The following is a 24,043-nucleotide window of genomic DNA, read 5'->3' as shown; positions in this document are numbered from 1 at the left end:
CTTTTGGCCCATCGCTTCTGATGCGACAACAAGTAGTGTGCACGGCTGTTGGTGGTAGGCACTGATATTCAGAAGAACAGACCTGAACATTTGCAGTTCAGAAAGAGACACATTCGGTTCCTCGCGCGTTTTGGAATTAAGAACACCCCCTCACACTCTATGACGTCCAGACCCTGGCCAGCCAAACGGCGACCCCTCTGCGAGCCCCGCCGCACGCAGATCGTCGCTGCACGGGAGCCCGCACACCTGGCGGCACACCAGGGCGGCACACCTGGCCGGCACACCTGGCCCGCACTCCCGCGCAGCTCACCCGGCCCCGCACACCTGGCCGGGCCTCCAAGACGAAGCTCCCGCGGGCCCCGCCCACCCCGCGTCCCGGAGCCTCATTGGCCGGCCTCCCGCGGCTGTCCTCATTCGTCCTCGGGATTTGCGCGGGAGGCGGGCGTCCCCCTTTCTGGCCCTGATTGGCCGAGTCTTGATGACGGTCAGGCGTCCTCCGAGTCTCTATTGGGTGTTAGGCTCATAGTGGGCGGGGAAAGGCAGAGCGACAGGGCCCCGGGAGGAAGCGCGGAGTGCGCCGGCGCGTAGTCGGGGACGCCGGCTCGGGCGCTTGCTAGGGAACCGGTGTTGTCGCCCCGCCCTCGGGCTTCGGGCCCGTTAACCGTCCGAGTGCGGGGCTCCGGCGACATGCCGGTGCGCTTCAAGGTGAGGCGGGGCGGCCGGGGCCGGCCGCCTGGTGCTCCTGCCGTCCCGGCCCGCCGCCCTGCCCCGGGCCGCGTGGGAGGGGCGGGGTGCGGACGGCGCGGGGCCAGGGGCCCGGGGGCACGGAGGGGGCGGCCCGCTCGGCCCTCCCCCCGTGGCAGGCCCTGAGAAACGCGGCCTTGGGGAGGGCGAGACGGGGTGTGAGACGTGCTCCCGTTGCTGTCGTGCACCTGTGCGGGGTGGGGCAGGAGTCCCGGGTGGCTGGCGCGAGACCCGCTGACTTGCTCTTCGTCTTGGGGGCTTGTGTCCAGGATGGGAGGGCAACTTGTCTTTCTTTGGTTGACTTTGCGGAATGGCGGAAGGTCCTGGGCATCACGCATAGTGTTGCGTCCCCGGGGAGAACTTGGGGGGATGAACAGTGCGGAGGGTGTAGACTATCACCTGCTCTCAGACAGCGCGCAGGCAGTGGAATCAGACGGCGGGGAGGCCAGGTGGCACCCGCCTCGGGCGGTGGTGAGGATTAGAGGGTAGGACCCACGGCAACGGCTCAGCACAGGGCCGGTAAACACTAGCCCTGATTAAGGAGCTTTCCTGGGTTGCATTATGGGTCTTCAGCCTGTCAACTCCCTTTAGAGGTTCGGGAATTGTAACGTGTCTCCGTTAAAACAGCGCTCGTTAACTGCGTTGCCCTCGAATTGTACTTTGCATTGCAGGGGCTGAGTGAATACCAGAGAAACTTCCTGTGGAAGAAGTCCTATTTGTCCGAGTCCTGTAATCCCTCGGTGGGGCGAAGGTACCCCTGGGCGGGACTTAGATCGGATCAGTTAGGTAAGTTGAACAAAGTAATAGTCATTATAACTGGAATAAACCCTGGGGTAAGTTTGCAGAACCATTTACTGAAAAATCGTGAAGCATTGTTCAGTTGCCCTGGTTGACTTCTTTATTTAATGCATATTGACTGAGGGTCTTCCATAGGCCCAGGCTGCTCCCAGTTTCTAGAGAGAGAGCCTTGAACCAGGCAAAGACCCTTAACTGTGGGGAAAATGGTAAACAAGTAACTCAGTACATAAGCTGGGGGATTTCAGGCTGTTGTATAAAGTTGTAGGCCAGTGCTTTAGAGTCTGAGGTCGGCAAAGGCCTTTCTGAGCAGGTGGTATTTGAGCTGAGACGGGAACGCTGAGTGGACAGGCCTGGGGAGGAGCACTCGCGAGGTCTCGAGGACAGGAAGCTTAGAGAGACAGTAGTTTGCCCCAGGGTCACAGCTGGTAAGTGACAGAACCATGATTTGAGATCCACTCTGTGTTGTTCAGAGGCTACGTCCTTGCCATCACACTTGCTTCCTCCTAGTGTCCCCGGGAAGTCAGAGCCCCGGGCCCAGGTTCCCCAGAGCGTGGTGGAGGGGACAGAGACAGACGGGCTGTATTCCACCTGCTGGTTTCCTGCTCCCTCACTGGAGTAGAAGATCTGAGAGCAGGGCGCTGGCTGTCTTCTGCACCACGTTGATCCCACCCAGTACCTGACCCAGAGCCATGACACAATCTGGTACTTAGTAAACCCAATTTGTGAGTGATTGAACAAACTGCGCATTAGCAGTGTAACCTTGGGCAAATTCGGCCTGTTTCACCAAGTGGGACTCAGGAAAGCCATTGTACGGGGTTGCTGGGAGGGGTTAAATGAGATCTTGCCTGTTAGGGCCCGGGTGTGTACACACAGATGAGTGCTTGGTGCCCACATGTGCCGTGTTTGAGAGTGCCCGATGTGTCATATGCAAGTCCCTCAAATGTTAGGTGTTTGAAAGAAAAGATTTATAGAAGTAAGCATAATTTTTCCAAGCCTGGGAGATTAGTGAGATGAGGAGAGTGTTTCCAGGATTGGGTTTGGAGAACAACGGCGAGAGTGGGTGGCTCTTTTTGGGTTCCTCTGAAGCGTCAGGGTCCTTTCCCCAGAGCCTGACTTCGGACACTGGGTGTCCCCATCTTGGGCAGGGCGAGCTCATAATCCTCCCCAGGCGACCGGAAATTCCACAGATTTGAGGCTTCATTAGGTTAAGAATCCAAAATGAATCTCTCTTAACATGTAATAGTCCACTGAGGGCCAGGAGGGATGTTGTGACGCTGGGGAACTGGTTAAGCAGAGAGTTGCCCCCGAAGCCTTTGAGCTCGGATCAGCTGCATTTGAGGGTGGGGGTGATGGAATGAGATGGTGGGAGCAGAGCCTCTTTGGGGTCTGTGCACTAGGAACGGGGCACCCGTCTGGGGAGGCGTGTTAACTGGGAGTATTAGGTAACAGGAGGGGGCAGAGCGATAGCTCCGGGGTGCTCAGAAAGGGCGGCGGGAGGCCAGCGCTCCCTGGGCCTGGCTGCAGTTCTCTTCACATGGTGCGTTTCTGCTGGTGCCAGGAGACAGGGCAGACCACCTGAGCATTCCCTTGCCTCTTCTGCATTGTTAAAGCAGAGGGAAATCTAGGGCGGTGGTCTTCAAATGTTTCTGCTCTCATACCCCCTTAACAGAACTTAGAAAGCCTTTATATCCCTTCACATTTTTAAGTTGATATTTAATTTTTTGATCTTAAGTGTAACGAATAGTTTTGAAGGATGTGACTTCTGATCTGTTGAATATTGTGTGTATGTTTCCCATATACTTTCTTAAGACTGGAGCTGTCACTATGGCTCATTCAATTTGTGGCAAATGTTCACTATATATATGATTGGTAAAGTCAGTCTTCTTGGCAAACTAATCAGGCAAATTAGAATTATTTTTTCTGTGAGAAAACAGTCTAAGTTTATTTTTCACTTCAAATAAAGGTGTTGCTTTGCGTGTGTGCGTTTTTTGTGCGGACCCTCTGGTTCCGGCAGGTGGCTGGAAGGCGTGGAGCTGGCTGGATGAGGCTGCTTCCTTTCTTTCTGCTCTCGCCTTCTTTGCTTTGCTCTCATGCATCCCTCAGGAGTTAGGCTTTCTTGAGTTGTCCCTTTGTTGGTCCTCTTCGCCTCTGGGATTTTTTTCTGCCTTGGGGCTGGTTGAGAGTATGTCTTTCGTTTGTGAAGTGGAAACAGGGTGGTGGTGAAAGGCATGGTGGGAGTGAAACTGCAGGCGCAGCCCTAGGGCAGGTCAGCGTGAGGGAAGAGCGCCTAGGGAAGTGCGGGTCTGGAACAGGAGTCCCCACCCCGAGTGTGTTTCTGTGCCTCCAGATACAGGTGTTCACCCAGGGTGAAGACCCCTGGCTGGTGCAGGGAAGCTCCTGAGGGTGGGGACCCCGGGTTCACGGCTGAAACATCCAGGACGGGGGCTGAAGACCAGGGTGTTACCTTGTGCTGGGTTTCTGCCCTTCTCCCCTGTCCTCCTTTCCCTTCCAGATGTTCTTTCTAGTTAAGGACGGCCCCGACCAGGGCAGCGTCTCGGAGGCCATTGCTCTGCAGAGTCCTCTTACCTGGTGGAGGGTTAGTTTTTAGGATGTTTCCTTGCCAGGAAGAAATACAGAGAAATAGGATCTTGGCTCTTGTTAAAAGGGATCATTCTGTTTAATTCTCAGGAAATCAAGGCAAGCGTAGAACCAAGATCCAGCATACTGACATCTCATCCCTTCTCATCTTGGTCTGCTCTGCATAAGAGCAGCTTTGTGAAAAGTTCCAAATTTTGACAGTACGGGGCCCATTGTTCCGTTAAGTAGCACAGGAAAGTAATTAGAAACCCACGTGTCCGCTGGCTCGCCAGGCTGTCACATTGCGATTGTGTTAGGATAACTGGAACATTGTGACCTCGATTTTTAATTTTTTTTTTATGCCCAGGCTTTTAATACTTTTTAAAAACAAAATTAAAGATTTTATGTGGGAAAGCTGTATTTATTTTTTTATTCTGTAACTCGAAGGATATTGTCTGTGCATCTCAACTGAATTTTAAATTCCATTTCTCCTCTCGTAGGTGTTATTAAAAGTTTGTAACAAACAGCGAATTTATTTGTGACTTCGTGCTTGGGTAGCTGCCATTTTTGTTTACTGTATTTTGTAGGAATCATAAAAGAGCCAAGTTTTATTTCGAAAAGAAGAGTCCCTTACCATGACCCACAGATTTCAAAGTCTCTTGAGTGGAACGGAGCTGTCTCAGAGAAGGACGCGGCTGCATCCGCAGAGCCCGAAGCCCTGGGAGCACAAGAGGCAGAGCGAAGAGAAGGTGTGAATCGAGACGAGGGTCTCTCGCTGGGTGCCTCCCGGGTTCCCAAGAGAACCAGGTCTCACTCTGCAGACTCCAGAGCGGAAGGGGCTTCCGACCCTGTGGAAAATAAGGAGGACAGTGCAGCAGACCACACACCAGTGAACGGAAATGTGGACCCGCAACATTCTACCAAACTCCTCTCAGAAAACATAGATAATGGGGTAGGTGTACTCGCTGTATTTCTTTTCAAAAGCATAGACTTCTTTGTAGATTTCATCGTCATTTCAGTAATAATAACGTTTTGTGCTTAAAATTTCTCCATTGTTTTCTTGTCTACTGTCTACAGAATGGTTGATAACAGGCTGTTGACTTTAGTTCCTGTGAATTAGTTCTAGTCTTAGTAGTCACCCTTTGTACTGAGATAGCCCTTCCTTGGGTGGACAGCCTGCCTCTGGATTGTGCTCATCATGTATCAGCACCTGAGTCCCCAGGGAGAGGTTAGGTTGACACAGAGACGGGGAGCAGGCCGTTGCCTCTGGCAGGGGTGGGGAGCTGACTTCTCTGTGGGCCCTTTTCAGTTTTTATTGTGTCCCAGCGAGACAACAGACAGAATCTCAATTGACAAGATGCAAAAGGAAGGCGAGTTCTGGCTGGAGCTCAAAGATCTTGCGGTTCTGCTCTCTCACGCCCCCGCCCGCCTGTGGACGGTCCCTGTGGGCACATAAACAGAGCCGCAGGTCCCGTGTGGACACCTCGCCGCCTCCACGTTTTCTCCACTCTGCTGCCTCCCCTGTCGTGTCCACTGCTGCTGGAACGTGCAGAGGCATTCAAGGTGTCCAAGAGGAATCCGTGCCTTTTCGCAAGGGCCAGGGGTTCGGGGGGATCCAGGCAGCTGACGCGTGAGTCCAGTGGGCGGGGAAGGGGTCCAGAGCACCGTGTGGAAGGGCACGGCGGTGGTGTTTTAGGAACAGATTTACTGTGAGTAATTGCTAGGAAGGGACTGAGGGCTGTCGCCTTTTGCCGGGCTGCACGATAATTCCTTCACAGGATGAAGAAAGGGGTTTTAAATAGTTTGACACCTCAAAAGGGAGATTATTTACCAATTGAAAAAAGTTTGCCATACAACAGTGTGCGTGTTAACAATACTGTACCGTATGCTTAAAAGTTTGTTAAGAGGGTTGATTTCATGTTGTATGTTTTTTGCTACAGTAAAAAAAAAAGTGAATAGCGATTTTAATGACGTTGACTGGGATTTTTTCCTAACAGTTGGAGAGATTCCTGCGGAAGAAGTCTGGCTTGGCGGTGGCTCCCTCACAGAGTGTCTTGAGAAATTCCGAATATCAAAGGCAGTTTGTTTGGAAGACCCCGAGAGAAACTGCGCCAGGTTTTGCGGCCCGTCAGGTACTCTTCCGGGTGTCATGCCTTTTTGAGTATCACTGTCTGATCTGGGGATGCAGATTTACGTAGAACCCAGAGCTGGGAGAAAGTAGGTACTAAGTGGGCCTGGAGGCAGGTTCTAGGAAAGTGAAAACGAGAGTTCTGCTAAAGTCATCCCATCCTTACGATTTATAGTCATGAATATTGTACCGCCCCAGGCTACTGGTGATCAGTGTTGCAGATCCGTCACATATGCTAAGTATGAGACGGGGTAATGGAAACTTGGCACTGGTGAGTTTCTGCATGCTGTGAGATTCTTTTATTTATTAAGAAAATTATTAAATTGGTTTTATTCTAAAATGTTGTGTTTAGTTGACCAGTATATTGCATGTTTGCTGTCTTCCAAGAAAGGCTTGACTGCTTTGGATATTTATTTTAATAAATACAGAATATGTTGAAAGTAACACAAGATACATAATTTTGTCCTTGTAGCAAATGAATAGTAGTAGGAATTGTCAGTTTGACTCTATGTATAAAATTCAGAAGCGATAGTGATAACTAAATGTGGTTTGAGGTTTCATTTCACGCTCTCACAGTCTCGGTGTTGGCCTGCCATTAGTACTAAATGCTCTGCTCTCTTCCTCCTGTCATCCTCCAGACGCTTCTTAGGCCCTTAACTCTCATCTCTGTTCCCAGTCTTACTCGAGGGCCCAGGCGGGAAGTGCTTCCATCTAGACAGTCCCCAGGCCCGGCACAGCTCAGTCTCCTCTTCTGGTCTTTGTGTTTTTCTTTGTAAACTCACAGCTTCTCACACCCTTGCATTAATTTTCTTCCGAATCTCACCATTTCCTTGTATACTTTATCCTCCCCTAAGGACTGACAGCGTAATTAGATTCAGCAGGACAATAGCATCAGTCATCTTACACTGAGATAAAAATACCGGTGATCCTATAAATTTTGGCAGCTTTGGACTGACTTGTTACTCATTTTTTAAAAAATTGAAATTTATATAGCATTTTAGGAACACATAAAATAACATAAAGCGATATGTACCCTTTATGAGCATAGTAAATAGGATCCCTACTTCTTTTGCTGGCTCACAAGTGTTCTTGGATGCAGGTGTAGCTACAAAATTACTTACAACTTGAAAATTGTGATTATTTGGTTTTTGTAGAGTATTTCACCTTTAAGCTAGAGCTGGTTCAAATCAAAGCTCTATTGACGATTTTTACCTATTTCAGTAAAAGCATTGTGTGGAAATATTTTTTTATAGGATCAGAAGTATAATGTACAATAAGCCTTCACTGGTAGTTTTGCTTTCATTAGTGAGGGTTGCAAAGCATTTCTTTGGAAGCAAATGCTCTAAGTGTAAAGCGCATCGGTGTCGGGGTCTGGATGGCAGAGCTCTGACGGCCTTCCGTGCTTGTGGATGGGGCAGCTCTGCAGGAGCTGCTCAGTTCTCTTTTATCAGACACCTGTTTTCTGAAAGGATGTCTTCTATTAATATGTAAAGGAGTCAGAACAGTTTTTGGCAGGAAATTCCTCGAGGTTATACGGTGCTTCAAAAGATACACTCTTTGCATTTGATCTGAATGAAGATGTGCTAGTCAGCATTATGAAGCAATGCTGTACCTTATTTGAACTCTGTATCTTTTCCATTTGCTTTCCTTGTAATCAGCGGTAGGATACCATAAAATGGAAACCGTATTTTCAAATGTTAAGGATAAAAGGGAGCATTTAAAAATAGAAACATAATAATTACCTGAATTTTTTCCTTGCCTTAAGCTAAAAATAAGCAAGCAAAGCAAAGAAACTGAACAAATGAACACATCAGATATTCAGAATGTTAAGAATTTTCTGTTGTTGCAGGAAGAAAAAAATTCATTTCAAGGAGGAAAAAACCCTGTTGAGCTGACAGCAGAGTTGTCTTGTGAAGCCAGTGTCTGTCTTCATACTATTAAAATATGGATGTTTGCTTACCTGTTACCACACTAATGAGGGAGGTAGTGAACTTTGGGGAGAAGAGAAAGGGTTCATTATTTTTTTTTGGCTTAAACATGATTTTGATGACAATAAGTATTATTCAAAACATAGTGATGACTATAGAAAGTTGACCTTTGGATTTTTTTCCAAGCTTTAATGAGGTATAATTGACAATAAAAATTAGATATTTATAGCATACAATGGGATGTTTTGAGATATGCATACGTGTGAGATGATGACCACAATCAAGCTAATTAACACGTCTGTCACACATAGTTACCATTTTTTGGGTGTGTGTGTTGAGAACACTTACGATCTACCTTCTTAGCGAATTTGAAGCATGTGATGCAGTATTAGCTGTAGTCGCCATGCTGTACTTGAGATCTCTAGAGCCTCTTTATCCTGCACTCTTGAAAGTGTGTGCCCTTTGACCACCATCTCCCCATTCCCACCTGCCGGCCCCGGGCAGCCACCGTTCTGCTCTCTGCTTCTAGGAGTGCAACTTTTTTAGATTACACGTATAAGTAGGATTAGGCAATATGAGTCTTTCTGTCTATAGCTTATTTCACTTAGTGTGTGTTCTCCATGTTCATTCATGTTGTTGCAAATGACAGGATTTCCTGATTTTTTAAGGTTGAATAATAGTCCATTTTATATATATATATATATATATATAAAAATCACATTGCCTTTATTCATCAATCCGTCGATGGACACTTAGGTTGTTTCCATGTCTTGGCTGTTGTAGATAATGCTACTGTGAGTATGGGAGTATAGATATCTCTTTGAGAATACTGATTTTATTTCCTTTGGAAATATACCCAGAAGTAGGATTGCTGGATCATATGGTAGTTCTATTTTTAATTTTCTGAGGAACATCTGTGCTGTTTTACGTAGTAGCTACCCCAATTTATGTTCCCACCAACAGTGCACAAGTGGTCCCTTTTTTCTGTATCCTCACCAACACTTGTTATTTCTTGTCTTTTTTTTCTTTTTCTTTTCTTTTCTTTTTTATTTATTTTTTTTGAGGAAGATTAGCCCTGAGCTAACGTCTACTGCCAATCTTCTTCTTTTTGCTGAGGAAGACTGGCCCTAAGCTAACATCCGTGCCCATCTTCCTCTACTTTATATGTGGGACGCCTACCACAGCATGGCTTGCCAAGCGATGCCATGTCCGCACCCAGGATCCGAACCGGTGAACCCTGGGCCACCAAGAAGTGGAAAGTGCGAACTTAACTGCTGCGCCACCAGGCTGGCCCCAGTATTTCTTGTCTTTTTGATAATAGCCATTCTAACAGGTGTGAGGTGACATCTCACTGTGGTTTTGATTTGTATTTCCCTGCTGGTTAGTGATGTTGAGCACCTGTTCATGTACCTGGTGGCAGTTGTAAGTCTTCTTTGGAAAAATATCTATTCAGAGCCTCTGTTCCTTTTTTAATTGGACTGTTTGGTTCTTTGCTATTGAGTTGTTATCTTATTATTTTGGATACTAACCCCTTATCAGATCTGTGATTTGCAAACGTTTCCTCCCGTTCTGCAGGTCGCCTTTCCCTTTGCTGTGCAGGAGCTTTTTAGTTTGCTCTAGTGCTGCTTGTTTTTGCTTTTGTTGCCTTTGCATTTGGTGTCAAATCCAAAAAATCATTGCCAAGACTGATGTCAGGGAGCTTACTGCCTATGTTTTCTTCTAGGAGTTTTATGGTTTCTGGATGTTGAGTAGATTTTTGTGTATGGTGTAAGAAGCAGTCCAGTGGGGCCGGCCCGGTGGCGCAGCGGTTAAGTTTGCACATTCCGCTTCTTGGCGGCCCGGGGTTCGCCAGTTCGGATCCTGGGTGCGGACATGGCACCGCTTGGCACGCCATGCTGTGGTAGGCGTCCCACATATAAAGTAGAGGAAGATGGGCACGGATGTTAGCTCAGCGCCAGGGTTCCTCAGCAAAAAGAGGAGGACTGGCAGTAGTTAGCTCAGGGCTAATCTTCCTCAAAAAAAAAAAAAAAAAAGTAGTAGTCCAGCGTCATTCTTTTGCCTGTGGCTGTCCAGTTTTCCCAAAACTTTTTATTGAAGAGACTGTCCTTTCCCCTGTACATTCTTGGTTCCTTTGTTGTAAATTAATAAACCATATATTTGTGGGTTTATTTCTGGACTTTGTATTCTGTTCCGTTGATTGATGTGTCTTTTTTTGCCTCTTTGCCCACTTTTTTGTCAGATCATTATCTTACTGTTGAGTTGAGTACCTTAAATATTTTGAATATTAACCCCTTTTGAGAGGTCTGGTTTGCAGATCTTTTCTCCTGTCCATAGGTGATCTCTTCACTCTGTTGATTGTTTTCTTTGCTGTAGAGAAGCTTTTCAGTTTGATGCGGTCCCATTTGTCTACTTTTGCTTTTGTTGCCTTTGGATGTTAATTAGCGGTGTGAAATGAAACAGTCATATAATTTTGCCTTTTTTGTATGCTACGATTCCCCTTGTGAAATTTTTTAAGCAATAGAAGAACTAAGTTTTGTTTATATTTAACCAACCAAATAACTAAACTGAAGTAATTTTTGTTTTAAGGTTTTCCACAATAAAAGCAAATTTGTTCCACAGTTCAAAGGTAACTCAGTCATCCATGAAACTGAATACAAAAGAAATTTCAAAGGTTTATCTCCAGTGAAAGAATCAAAATTAAGAAATGATTTGAAAGAGAACGGAAGTTTTGAAACAGTATCTCCTGAAAAGAAGGTATTTGGCTACTCTCAACGTTAAACAAAACAAAATCCTCATGATTTTAGACTCCACATGGTTTCTTTCATTTACCACCACCTAAGATTTTTGTTTTGGGTAGTTCATTAATTCATTTGTTTGTTCATTAAATGTCAAAAGTTCATTGAGCTCTTAGTAGGAGCCAGATACTGAGTAGGTACTGAGAATACAGTGGCACCTCACGAACCCGAGGCAGCTCTTGGGCGAGTGGGGAGACAGAGATGGAAGTGACTAATTGGAACACAGTGCGTTAGACGCTTAGGACTACAGCAGGTAAGTCTGCTATCTCTCGTGTCAGACGATTGGCCTTACGGTAATGTGAGCTCCAGGGCTGACAGCAGTGGTAGAAATGCATACTTTAAATTAAATAATGGAAATCAAATGCAAACACACATCCACACACGTGTTAAACCGGAGCTCCAGTGTGCCAAATTAGAGCCAGAGTAATTCTCGTGATTTACCTCAGGAGATACAAAGACCTGCTTCTGTGTGAAATTATAGCTATTTAAGTTGCAGCATCAGGTTAAAATTACTGTAAATTATAGGTAAATGGGGTATAAGTCCTGTTTTTAATTTCTTGGAGCGTCATACCTGATACTTATGGGTTCTAAAAAATAGAAATTATATTATGAAAAGTAAAATGATTTGTATATATAAATATATGTGTGTTTGTGTGTATATATATATATATAAAAACTGTTAGAGTTAAGTTATTCAGTAAAGCAATGTGGTAACTTATTCATTGGGGCCTTACATTTAATTACTGTAATGCAATTAAATATAAATTTAGAATATCAAAGGCAAATATAACACCATTATTCAAGAGGTAGTAACATCAAGTGTATTTATTTAGTTGTTTATTTGTTAGTTAAAAATATCTTTCCTTGCCAAGGATCTAAAATTTTTATTGTTGGAAAATGAAACTATACCCTTAGCTATATACTTGAAAAAACTAACTAGATATACTAGTTTCAAAACTTGCTTGTTGATTTCTTGTGGTTTCTATATTATCTTTTAGTAGTTAAAGCTTATTTCTAAAAACAGAATTGTAACACGGTGTCCAAGTATACTTTATAACATCTACGTTTCACTTTAACGCCTTTTAAGCATAAAAAGTTTAAATTATTTTTATTTTAGTGTAATAAAACAGATGATCCTTTAAAGTTAGAAGCAGAGATGGAACCAAAAGACTCAAAGCAGCCTAAAAAGAAGCTTACTCCTTGGAGACATCAAAGGCTTGGGTATGTAGTTTACAAGAAAAATGTCGTGGTATTTATGTGATCACCATGCTGAAATGTTTACTCTCCTTTCATTTCTGTTAGGAAGGTCAATTCTGAATATAGAGCAAAGTTTCTGAGCCCAGCCCAGTATTTATACAAAGCTGGGGCCTGGACCCGCGTGAAGGAGAACGCACCCGATCAGGTGAGTCTGTGGAGGCTCCAGGAGCCGGGTCAGTGCCTCTCACGATGGGTTTCGTTTACTAGTAGAGGCTGCAGTTTCAAGAACTGTGGGCCAGTAATAGTGCTAAGAGCAGCAGGAACTTAGAGTGATATGAATTAGAATATAATTTATCAGTGTGTTTACTTTTTTTATACCAACTACCTCCTTAGAGATTAATATTTATTATTGTGAAGTCTTTAAAGTTAAGAATGTTACATCAAATATTTGATTGTGTTATAAAGTCAGTTTGTGGAATTGTAGCATTAAAGATTTGGCTATTTTATAACATGCAGATGTCCACCGTCTCAACTGAAGAATGATTGATTTTCAGGATGAGTCGTCTGACGGTGGCCCCACTGTGGCGCGCGCCGTCAGGCTGTAAGCGCAGGGAAGCTGTGGCCTGTGCGGACGGGTTTGGGTTCCAGTGTTGGGTGCCCTGCTGTGTGGGAGAAGTTCTGAAGACTAAAGAAGGGTTTGAGGGAAAGTGTCATCCTAGAGCTGGGCAGTGCTAGTTTAGTACTGGCTTCTTGGGGTCAAAGGGTAAACAGTGGAGCTTTTTTGGTTATTGTATAATTAGCATCTTTTCAAGCACATCTTGGTGGTTTCCAGCTTTTCTGTGGGAATAAGCTAAACTCAAGCATTTAGTTGAGATTAGACGTTAGTAAACCTCCCCCTTCCCCGATCACTTTAAAGAGAGGCGTAATTTGGATGGGGAATGAACCTTTAATGCAGCTCCATCCTTAAAACCGTTCCTGACAGTTACGTGTAGCCAGCCTCTGGGGGAGGTGTTGGCGCTTCGAGCCAGGGGCTGTCTGTGCTGGCAGCTCCGGGGCCTCTGTCCTGGGAGACCACTGTGCTCCGTGGGTTGTTGAGGAGGTGACGTGTTCCTTCCACCACGGCTGCTCTTGGTGCTCTCTGCCTCCCTGCTTGAGTGCGGCTCAGAGGCAACACGGGCAGAGTAAAAGACCAAGCTTGAAGCTGTCCCAGGTATTATTTGGGGCAAAATTCATATATTCACCCCGGTGAAATCAAGTTAAAGGGACGAGCATCGAGAGCAGCCGTGATAGAAGTAAGGAATCCCATCAGCTGAACTCCTGAGCTCTTCTCACCTGCCAGACCTTGGCCGGGAGCTCGGTGTCGAGGAATCTCCTGGTGGATGAGGAAAAGCGAGGGCGGAGGCAGGACAGAGCGTGGCCATAGGGCTCCTGTGGTCACTACCTCGGCGTCGGCCCCTGGCGCGGTGGGTCACGAGGTGTGGTTCAGGGGAAGCTCCTTGTTTCAGAAAGATTGTCTTCTAGTCTCGGAGGTTTCTTTAGGGTGGGTTGGTGTTGAGCTCGGAGGTCTAAACACCGAATGGACTGTGAGGATTGGCATGTCAGAAGTCGTGGTGAGGTGACCATCCTTGTCCTGCTCTGATGGAGAAGAACGTTGTTGTTGTGGTTGTCAGTTTGTCTTCTCAAGGTTCCCTATTCCGATATGTTGGTAACATGACTCTTGGGGGTTTGTTTTGTTAGTTGCTATTGGTGGTCATAAATATTTAAATTTGTGGTATAGTTTGCCTTAACCTCTATGGCAAAATAATTCAAAAAGTAAACTGAGGTTAGGAAAGAATAAGAAATTTTAGCTAAGAAGTCAGTGATCATTGATGGTGACAACAGTTTGAGATGACCAGGTCAGAGCCATTTAATATGGGACATGTTTTACTTAAATCTTACTTGTTTTTTGCTGACAGACATTTGTTGTATGAGGTATGTGAACATAAGGGCCTTCTTGTTTTCCTGGTCCTAACATTTCTTGAAGGAATGTTATTCACATCTTCAAATGCACGTGGACGCCAGTGGCTTTGTTATCTTTAGGATAGTAGGTCACTTTTTGGGTCACATTTCAGTTTCAAGTCCGTGTGTCGTCTGTGCTTCCTTCTGTGTTGTCCGGGAGACGGTACTGCTTGAATCTCTTCATAGTCGATCACGGGGTGTTTTATCCTTAGTCCCAAGCAGCCGTTCCCAGAACACTGGGGTCGTTGGTTTCTCTCTCTGGTGAGTTTGTAGGTTTATCTCCATCGCACGACCCTGGCCTGTCACTCTTTGAAGTGCCCGCTCAGAGGACCATTCTTAGTAACGACCAGCAGTGAGTCTCGGGTGCCATCCTCAGAGGAACTCCTGAGTTTGTTCAGTTTCTGCTTTTCTTGATTGTTAGGTAAGCTTTTAATCATCCAAACTACACTACTTGAAGTAGTTTTTTTCTTATGTGTCTTCCACAAATAGGACTTTATTTCAAGCTAAAGTCCCATGTTTGAGAGACGTTCTGTGATTTGACAGACATTGTCGAGACTACTGGGTGTAGGATGACTCCTGATTTTGGGGGGATGGTTTTTGGGGAAAAAAGTTTTTATTTTTTTCCCCCAGTTTTCTGAGTTTGAATTTTTCACATATAAATTTTAAACGATTTAGTTGAATTCTTAATTTGGGAAAAGAAATTTGGAAATGAAAGTATCCTGCTTATAGTTTTTGTATCGTATAATTTGCTGGCCATCCTTGACCCGGGGGGGGTGTGTGTAGTGTAATCGAGTCTGGAATGGTTGGTCCGTGTCCTTTTCAGTGGCTGTGGTTGTTGGCTAGAGGGGTTGTTTTTAATATTGAGTTCATACCATTGATTTTTCTCCTCTTTCTAGTAGAACACCTTACTTTCGGAAATATCAAGCTCCTATTTTTTTATCTTAGTTTAGGATTATAGAAGTTTAAAATAATGTAGTTGTAAAACATTGTAACATCAACACTAAGGTTATTAATAAAGTTTGCTGATGAAGTAAATTTAAAACATTGAGTTTTGAATGTCAGTAACAAATGGAACTGAATAAACTAAAATTGTACAGAATTTCTACAAGTGTCTCCTCTCCTTCCTTTTTAAAAATGGATGTCAAATCAAGTGGGTCACCATGTGCACAGAGGCAGTTCATCCACCTCCTGGCTCACCAGTGCCGAGGCCCTCACGTGTGGATGGCGTCAGCCCCTCCCTCTGCTCCTTCCACCCCACCCACCCATGGCGGGCCTGATAGCACCCCTTCTGAACCACTCCTTCAGCTTATATCTCCTTTGCTTATTGTGGTGTAGACTGTGCCAGGGTTCTGACGATAATCTATCACGGGCGAGGTCTGCTCCTCACCCAGACTGAGTCCTGAGTCGGCAGGGACCGTCTTGCTTATCTTTGGCGCCAGCCATCTCCTCGGGCCTGGCTCTTCGTCCACACTCAGGACGGCTGGTGGAGTCCATGTTTCAGTGCTTCATCCTCCCTCCCCTTGAGCTCGTGGATCAATGTAGGAGAAGGAAAGAAGTGCCGTTGGGGTGTGCAGAGGGGGAGGCCGTGCTGAGGCTTGCTGACGTTAGCGTGGTTCGTGGAGCACTATGGGTCCATGGGGAACCTGTTAGGAATACAGTGTGGATGTTAGTAAGGTACTTTAGGACAAGGTGCCCGTGCATTCAGGACACCCTGCTTAGAGTTCACAGACTCGCACCCTGTGTCTCAGTTCTACCTGTTACATGCAAAAACCACTACTAGTATTTTCTCTTTTTTTGAGGCAGATCAGCCCTGAGCTAACATCCACCCCCAGTTGTCCTCTTTTTGCTGAGGAAGGTTGTCGCTGAGCTAACATCTGTGCCCATCTTCCTCTATTTTACATGGGACGCTGCCACAGCATGGCTTGATGAGCGGTGCGCAGGGCCACCCCTGGGATCTGAACTGGTGAAGTGAAGCAGAGTGTGTGAACTTAATCACTACGCCACTGGGCCGGCCCCAGTAATGTTCTTTAGAGTATAAGTTGACAGAAGTGGTAAATGAACATGGCTCGGTTTTTTGGACAGTATTTGGAATTATCCTTTAGGAATGTTTCAGGTCGGTTCATCAGGGCAGTGGGACTCTGCTGAGATTATAGGGTTTCTTATGTCACCACGGCAGTTGCTGTCCTTTGCCCTGGCTAGTTCTCTGGAGAGGCATCCTTCGCCTTCAACAGTGTCTCTTTAAGGAGCTGAGGATATGTTTCTCCAATTGCTTTTGCCATGCCAAGTTTCATTATTTGCTTTTTTGCCTCTGAGTGAAACAAAAACAGTTTTAGCAGACAGTATCTGGATATCCTTTTAAAGCTACTATTCCATCTTTATGGTAGAAGAAATTATAGAGGTTTTCAAGAATAAATAAAGATGATTTTAAACAGAATTTTAAGCTGCAACTGAGTTTTTTTACACTGTAGAATTGTGTTTAGGGAAACCAGCAGGTGGCAGTATGATGTGTAAAATGAAAGAGTTTCAAATGAATACGAAAGGCTCCTTTTTATATGAAAATGTTATTCACCTGTTAGAGAATTCAGATCACCTTATAGTTCATCAGAGCGTTTTTTTCCTGTCACTTCGTTGAATATATTGCAATCATTATTTTGAGGGATAGTCTTTTAAATTGTATATTTACTACGTTTTTAAAAAGTTGACGTTTGCTGATTCCAAGGGAGTGTGGAGGAACTTGGAGGGGAGGCCTCGTAACTCTTGGTGCAGCTTCCATAGCAGGGCAGCTGTGGGTGAAGCTGGGACTGGGGCCGGGCAGGGGGATTCTGGAATGTCAGTGCTCTTCCAGAGCTGGAGAAATGGGAATAGTGGTCAGGCTACCTGTCATCGACAGCATCCCAGCCGTGCGAGAACCTGACTGGCTTTCAAGGTAATGTTAAGATATCTTGATTACTGAATTAAATATTACTACAAATACTAAAAAATATTGACTCACAAGTTTGGTATATATTTTGAAGGAAGAATTATGAAGTATTTCATTGATCCCGTTGATACACGGTTATAGCGTCGACCTGTCATTAAGTGTGTTTCTGTATTCCTCCCTAGGGTTCTCTAAATGCCATGTGGTATGCGGAGGTTGGTTGCTTTTGAGTTTTTGAAAACTATAATAATGCATAGAGTACTTGTGTAATTTCAGTGGAAGAAAGAAGTAGGTGTCAGTATTTTTCTTAGCTGCTACAAATGTCCGCCTGCCTGCTGGCCTGGAATAAAATAACTGCTTGTGCTTGAGCTTGACTGTTAATTTCTGCTTAAAAATGCATAGTGTGATGAACGTATGTGGCTTTCTTTGCCTTCCTTTCTCCTTGGTCTCTGGCTGTATTTGTGCAGTGTCTTTAATATGCTACTTGGTGATATTTGCAAAGGAGCATCTGCAATGACATGCGTCGACTCTCCCGCACAGGTTAAAGAGCTCCGAGAGAAGGCTGCATCTTACAGGAAGCGAGTTCAGGGGACACATTTTTCTCGGGACCATCTGAATCAGATTCTCTCTGATAACAACTGCTTTTGGGATGTCTCCTCAACCACAAGCTCAGAAGGAACTGTTAGCAGCAACATCAGAGCACTGGATCTTGCGGGGTGAGATGTGCCTTGTGGCTGGTTGTAGCTTCTGTGGGTCATGGAGATATGCAGGAAAATGACATAATTACTCAGAATTTGTCTCCTGTCAAATGGAAATATGTAGCCACTCATTACATTTCATTATTTTTAGTTTATTCTCTGTGTGGAAAATAAAGTCTGGATTTTATAATATTCCTTAACAACTAAGAGTAGAAGAGGATGATTATACAGTAGATGTGAAAAACTTTAAAAGCTGAAGGGGAAAGGCAACAACAACAGTAAAAACTTAGAGACATAAGCCATTAGTACATGTCCATTGTCATCTATTAATGGATTTTTGTGGTTAACAGGGAGTTTAGGCCCTGATTCTATGGGAAAATTCTCTGCTGTTTTGGGTTTCAAAGTGAACATGATTTAACTGTTTGTAAGAGATACGGGCACATTGATTTGTAGCAAATAAAATAGTTTTTAGTTGATAAAGTATATTAATAGAGTCATACATACCAAATTGAATTATAAATTGGAATTATGTGACGTGATTTAAAAAGTTCATCACAAAATCTATTTTTTAACAGTGTCTTGTAAAGCTTAATCTATCTAAAGCATAAAATTTGGATCAACTTACTTGATCCATAGGTACGCTTGAGTTTGTGTACAAACCCAAACTGAGTTACTGAACAAGCTCAACTGTATGGGCCTGAGTTTATGTGTGTAAATGCCAGTGTAGGGCATACACATGAGTGTTGTCAGGAGTGGTGTAGGCGTGTGTGTGTGACAGTAGGAGTAAGAGAGAAGTATATTTTATTTTGGAATATTTTAATAGAAACTCTAGATTGTCACTTTATTATACTGCAAAATGAACTCTTAATTGGATTTCTTTCTTCAATACCGTGGGAGACATGTAGTTGTGAACAGTGGAAGGGAATGATGGACTTATTAAAGTTAGTGTAAACAAGAGACCTCAAACTACTCAACTTTAAAATAAAACTTACTTTGTTCTGCAGAGATCCTACAAGCCATAAGACTTTGCAGAAATGTCCTTCTACAAAACTAGAAGAAAAAAGGTCTGTCTTGGAGGACCAACCCCAGAAAAATACCACGGAGAAATTGGGCGTGTCAGATGTGCCCACGACACCTGTTAGAAGGCGCCTGGCCTGGGATGCAGAGGATGCCAATGAGGACACGCAGGAACAGCCGAGAGAGGAGGAGGAGCAGAGGGAGGGGGACAGGCAGGATTCTCCCGGAGAGCTTGAGAAGTTGGAAGTACGTGAAAAGTCTAAGGTGGACGAGGTGAAAGAAGGGTGAGAGTTTTAAATTAATCCCTGTGCAGACGCATTATTGTACACAGTTAATACGTATGTTGTTTTGTCGCTAATTAAGTATAGTGGTTTACGCTTCTGGTTTTGTGACTAATAAAGACCAGGTTTTACTTTAATGTCATGAAGTAGGCATTTCTATGTGGTTTATAATTGGATTCACTCAGGTGTTTGTCACCACTAACTGGTAGTTGAGCGCCATGAACACTGAGCTCCTCAGGAAGGGGTTAGGGTTATTTTCATTTATGTCCTAATTATGATTTGCTAGGTTTGTAAGTGTGTCTGGAAGAATGACTTTATGATTTAAGGAAAATAGCTGATATTCTGTAATATGAGATGGTTATACCACAAAAGAAAAGGTAGTGTTTTGTAATATTAAGTGATTTCTGCAAATAGCTAAGTCCTGTTGATGTATACACACATCGCTTTGGGGAGTGGTTGTCTCCCCTCGATAATGGTGCTTGGGGTCCCTGGTCCTAATCCCTCTCATCCTGTGGCACTGAGGCCTGATGGGGGAGCCCGCCGTGTTGGGGCTGCCTGGTAGTGGTCGTCCCTCCTTTCCAGTGTTCAGTCACTCCTCCCTGCATGGGGATTTGTTAGTGTTTCAGAAACAAAATGACCTTATCTTATAAATTTTCTACTTTACTTTTGCATAATGATAGCAAAGTATTTTGACCATATTTCCTGAGGAAATGCTTCATAGCTGATGGTTTGAATTCGTAGGTCGGATTCTTCCTCTGTCTCCTCGGGAAGGGGCGGCAGGCTTCCTACTCCAAAGCTGAGAGAGCTTGGTGGGATCCAGAGGACTCATCACGACCTCACCACCCCGGCCGTCGGTAACCACACACGCTGTGCAGCTCCTGTTGAACCTGCGTCCTCCACACGCTGATGCGGGGTAACTGAGACTCGTCATCTTGTGCCTTTCTCCAGGGGGTGCTGTTTTAGTGTCTCCCTCCAAACTGAAGCCTCCAGGCCCGGAGCAGAGGAAAAGAACGCCGCCTCAGGATGGCGTGGGGACCGCGGAGAGGGATTCCAGGAAGGCAAGTGTTTGCACAGTGGGGAAAGACGTCTCTTCAGAAGATCATCTTAGCCACATGTACTAAATGAATGATAGGTTCGGGTTGGAGGAAATTCTGTGTGTCATATGTGAAGATAATGCTATTAACCTCCTATAGGATGGTGAAGGCATTGAATTGTTCTTCCTGGTAGGGGTGTTGTGTTTCTGCTGATACACTTTCAAATCCCGTCAGCAGTGACTCGACAGGAAGAGAACAACACGATTTATGGAGCATCTGCTGTGTGGCACGTGTGTTCCAGGTGCTGTTTTGGCCCTGGAGTTACAGCAGGGAAAGAAACACTCGTTGAACCACGTTGTAGTGGAGGAGAGAGAGAATACATGGGGTAACTAGGTGAAATTATATGGTCTTTAGATAGTGGTAGTAATAAGGAGAAAACTAAAGCAGGGAAGTGATAGGAGGTGGCCAGGAGCTTCCCACTGAGAGGGTGGCTTGAGCAGAACTGAAGCAGGTGAGGGACTGACCCGTGTGTGTGTCTAGGCAAGCTTTCTAGGGAACAGAATGGCAAGTGCACAGTCCCTGAGGTGAGAAGTACCTGAGTGCCTGAGGACCAGCCAGGAGGTCAGTGTGGCTGGAGCAGAGAGCAAGAGGAGAAGAGTGGCATGGGCAATGGGTGACTAAATTGTGTGGGGCCTTATGGGGCAGAGCAAAGACTTTGAGTTTTATTCCGAATGAGATGGGAAGCCTTTGGAGGTCAGAGGAGTGATGGGAGTCAGTTACAACATCCAGGCAAGAGATGATGGCTCTTTGGACCCTGGTGGTAGAGTGGAGGTCAGTGAGGGAGTCCAATTCTGGGTATACATCAGAAGTGCAGCTGACAGGATTTGCTGATGGGTAAGCTATGAGTGAGAGAAAGAAGAAACAAGGTGACTCAAGATTTTTGGCCTGAGCAATGAGGATGGGGTTGCTGTTTAACTGAGATGGGAGACAGTGTGAGGAAAAGATTTGTCAGGGAAGATACAGAGGTCTGTTTCGACAGAAGCTTTTTAGATGTACAGGTAGACCTGTCAAGGAGGGGGGTCAATGTTAGATGTACAGGTAGACATGTTGAGGAGGGGGTTGACTGTGAGACGTACAGGTAGACGTGTTGAGGAGGGGGTTGACTGTGAGACGTACAGGTAGACGTGTTGAGGAGGGGGTTGACTGTTGGACGTACAGGTAGACGTGTTGAGGAGGGGGTTGACTGTGAGACGTACAGGTAGACGTGTTGAGGAGGGGGTTGACTGTTGGACGTACAGGTAGACGTGTTGAGGAGGGGGTTGACTGTTGGACGTACAGGTAGACGTGTTGAGGAGGGGGTTGACTGTTGGACGTACAGGTAGACGTGTTGAGGAGGGGGTTGACTGTGAGACGTACAGGTAGACGTGTTGAGGAGGGGGTCGATGTTGGACGTACAGGTAGACGTGTTGAGGAGGGGGTTGACTGTTGGACGTACAGGTAGACGTGTTGAGGAGGGGGTTGACTGTTGGACGTACAGGTAGACGTGTTGAGGAGGGGGTTGACTGTGAGACGTACAGGTAGACGTGTTGAGGAGGGGGTTGACTGTTGGACGTACAGGTAGACGTGTTGAGGAGGGGGTTGACTGTTGGACGTACAGGTAGACGTGTTGAGGAGGGGGTTGACTGTGAGACGTACAGGTAGACGTGTTGAGGAGGGGGTTGACTGTTGGACGTACAGGTAGACGTGTTGAGGAGGGGGTTGACTGTTGGACGTACAGGTAGACGTGTTGAGGAGGGGGTTGACTGTTGGACGTACAGGTAGACGTGTTGAGGAGGGGGTTGACTGTGAGACGTACAGGTAGACGTGTTGAGGAGGGGGTTGACTGTTGGACGTACAGGTAGACGTGTTGAGGAGGGGGTTGACTGTTGGACGTACAGGTAGACGTGTTGAGGAGGGGGTTGACTGTTGGACGTACAGGTAGACGTGTTGAGGAGGGGGTTGACTGTGAGACGTACAGGTAGACGTGTTGAGGAGGGGGTTGACTGTTGGACGTACAGGTAGACGTGTTGAGGAGGGGGTTGACTGTGAGACGTACAGGTAGACGTGTTGAGGAGGGGGTTGACTGTTGGACGTACAGGTAGACGTGTTGAGGAGGGGGTTGACTGTGAGACGTACAGGTAGACGTGTTGAGGAGGGGGTTGACTGTTGGACGTACAGGTAGACGTGTTGAGGAGGGGGTTGACTGTTGGACGTACAGGTAGACGTGTTGAGGAGGGGGTTGACTGTTGGACGTACAGGTAGACGTGTTGAGGAGGGGGTTGACTGTGAGACGTACAGGTAGACGTGTTGAGGAGGGGGTCGATGTTGGACGTACAGGTAGACGTGTTGAGGAGGGGGTTGACTGTTGGACGTACAGGTAGACGTGTTGAGGAGGGGGTTGACTGTTGGACGTACAGGTAGACGTGTTGAGGAGGGGGTTGACTGTTGGACGTACAGGTAGACGTGTTGAGGAGGGGGTTGACTGTTGGACGTACAGGTAGACGTGTTGAGGAGGGGGTTGACTGTGAGACGTACAGGTAGACGTGTTGAGGAGGGGGTTGACTGTTGGACGTACAGGTAGACGTGTTGAGGAGGGGGTTGACTGTGAGACGTACAGGTAGACGTGTTGAGGAGGGGGTTGACTGTTGGACGTACAGGTAGACGTGTTGAGGAGGGGGTTGACTGTGAGACGTACAGGTAGACGTGTTGAGGAGGGGGTTGACTGTTGGACGTACAGGTAGACGTGTTGAGGAGGGGGTTGACTGTTGGACGTACAGGTAGACGTGTTGAGGAGGGGGTTGACTGTTGGACGTACAGGTAGACGTGTTGAGGAGGGGGTTGACTGTGAGACGTACAGGTAGACGTGTTGAGGAGGGGGTCGATGTTGGACGTACAGGTAGACGTGTTGAGGAGGGGGTTGACTGTTGGACGTACAGGTAGACGTGTTGAGGAGGGGGTTGACTGTTGGACGTACAGGTAGACGTGTTGAGGAGGGGGTTGACTGTGAGACGTACAGGTAGACGTGTTGAGGAGGGGGTTGACTGTTGGACGTACAGGTAGACGTGTTGAGGAGGGGGTTGACTGTTGGACGTACAGGTAGACGTGTTGAGGAGGGGGTTGACTGTTGGACGTACAGGTAGACGTGTTGAGGAGGGGGTTGACTGTGAGACGTACAGGTAGACGTGTTGAGGAGGGGGTTGACTGTTGGACGTACAGGTAGACGTGTTGAGGAGGGGGTTGACTGTGAGACGTACAGGTAGACGTGTTGAGGAGGGGGTTGACTGTTGGACGTACAGGTAGACGTGTTGAGGAGGGGGTTGACTGTGAGACGTACAGGTAGACGTGTTGAGGAGGGGGTTGACTGTTGGACGTACAGGTAGACGTGTTGAGGAGGGGGTTGACTGTTGGACGTACAGGTAGACGTGTTGAGGAGGGGGTTGACTGTTGGACGTACAGGTAGACGTGTTGAGGAGGGGGTTGACTGTGAGACGTACAGGTAGACGTGTTGAGGAGGGGGTCGATGTTGGACGTACAGGTAGACGTGTTGAGGAGGGGGTTGACTGTTGGACGTACAGGTAGACGTGTTGAGGAGGGGGTTGACTGTTGGACGTACAGGTAGACGTGTTGAGGAGGGGGTTGACTGTTGGACGTACAGGTAGACGTGTTGAGGAGGGGGTTGACTGTTGGACGTACAGGTAGACGTGTTGAGGAGGGGGTTGACTGTGAGACGTACAGGTAGACGTGTTGAGGAGGGGGTTGACTGTTGGACGTACAGGTAGACGTGTTGAGGAGGGGGTTGACTGTGAGACGTACAGGTAGACGTGTTGAGGAGGGGGTTGACTGTTGGACGTACAGGTAGACGTGTTGAGGAGGGGGTTGACTGTGAGACGTA

At 46.2% G+C, this 24,043-nt stretch overlaps 1 protein-coding gene across 6 annotated transcripts in view; it reads left to right on the top strand.

Annotated features, from left to right (window-relative positions):
• The first annotated feature begins 541 nt into the window (after window positions 1-541).
• The window catches only part of MDM1 (Mdm1 nuclear protein), a 34,666-nt gene continuing 11,164 nt past the window's right edge, over window positions 542-24,043 (top strand). The window contains exons 1-12 of one of the 6 annotated variants that reach the window (XM_044755912.2): window positions 542-705; window positions 1,416-1,530; window positions 4,707-5,071; window positions 6,117-6,251; window positions 10,795-10,929; window positions 12,088-12,191; window positions 12,273-12,372; window positions 17,268-17,297; window positions 17,623-17,798; window positions 18,785-19,081; window positions 19,820-19,932; window positions 20,027-20,136. In XM_044755912.2, the coding sequence (XP_044611847.2) occupies window positions 688-705; window positions 1,416-1,530; window positions 4,707-5,071; window positions 6,117-6,251; window positions 10,795-10,929; window positions 12,088-12,191; window positions 12,273-12,372; window positions 17,268-17,297; window positions 17,623-17,798; window positions 18,785-19,081; window positions 19,820-19,932; window positions 20,027-20,136 (1,698 nt within the window). In that variant the 5' untranslated portion in view covers window positions 542-687. Of the gene's footprint in view, window positions 706-1,415; window positions 1,531-4,706; window positions 5,072-5,500; window positions 5,683-6,116; window positions 6,252-10,761; window positions 10,930-12,087; window positions 12,192-12,272; window positions 12,373-17,267; window positions 17,298-17,622; window positions 17,799-18,784; window positions 19,082-19,819; window positions 19,933-20,026; window positions 20,137-24,043 lie in introns of those variants that run through there. The other 5 variants (XM_014860690.3, XM_070494227.1, XM_014860691.3 and 2 more) reach the window with 5 other exon arrangements.

Source organism: Equus asinus, chromosome 22 (genome assembly GCF_041296235.1).
Source record: "Equus asinus isolate D_3611 breed Donkey chromosome 22, EquAss-T2T_v2, whole genome shotgun sequence".
Lineage (NCBI taxonomy): Eukaryota > Metazoa > Chordata > Mammalia > Perissodactyla > Equidae > Equus > Equus asinus.
Note: the sequence above shows the minus strand (reverse complement) of the source record. Positions and strands in the feature narration are given on the sequence as shown.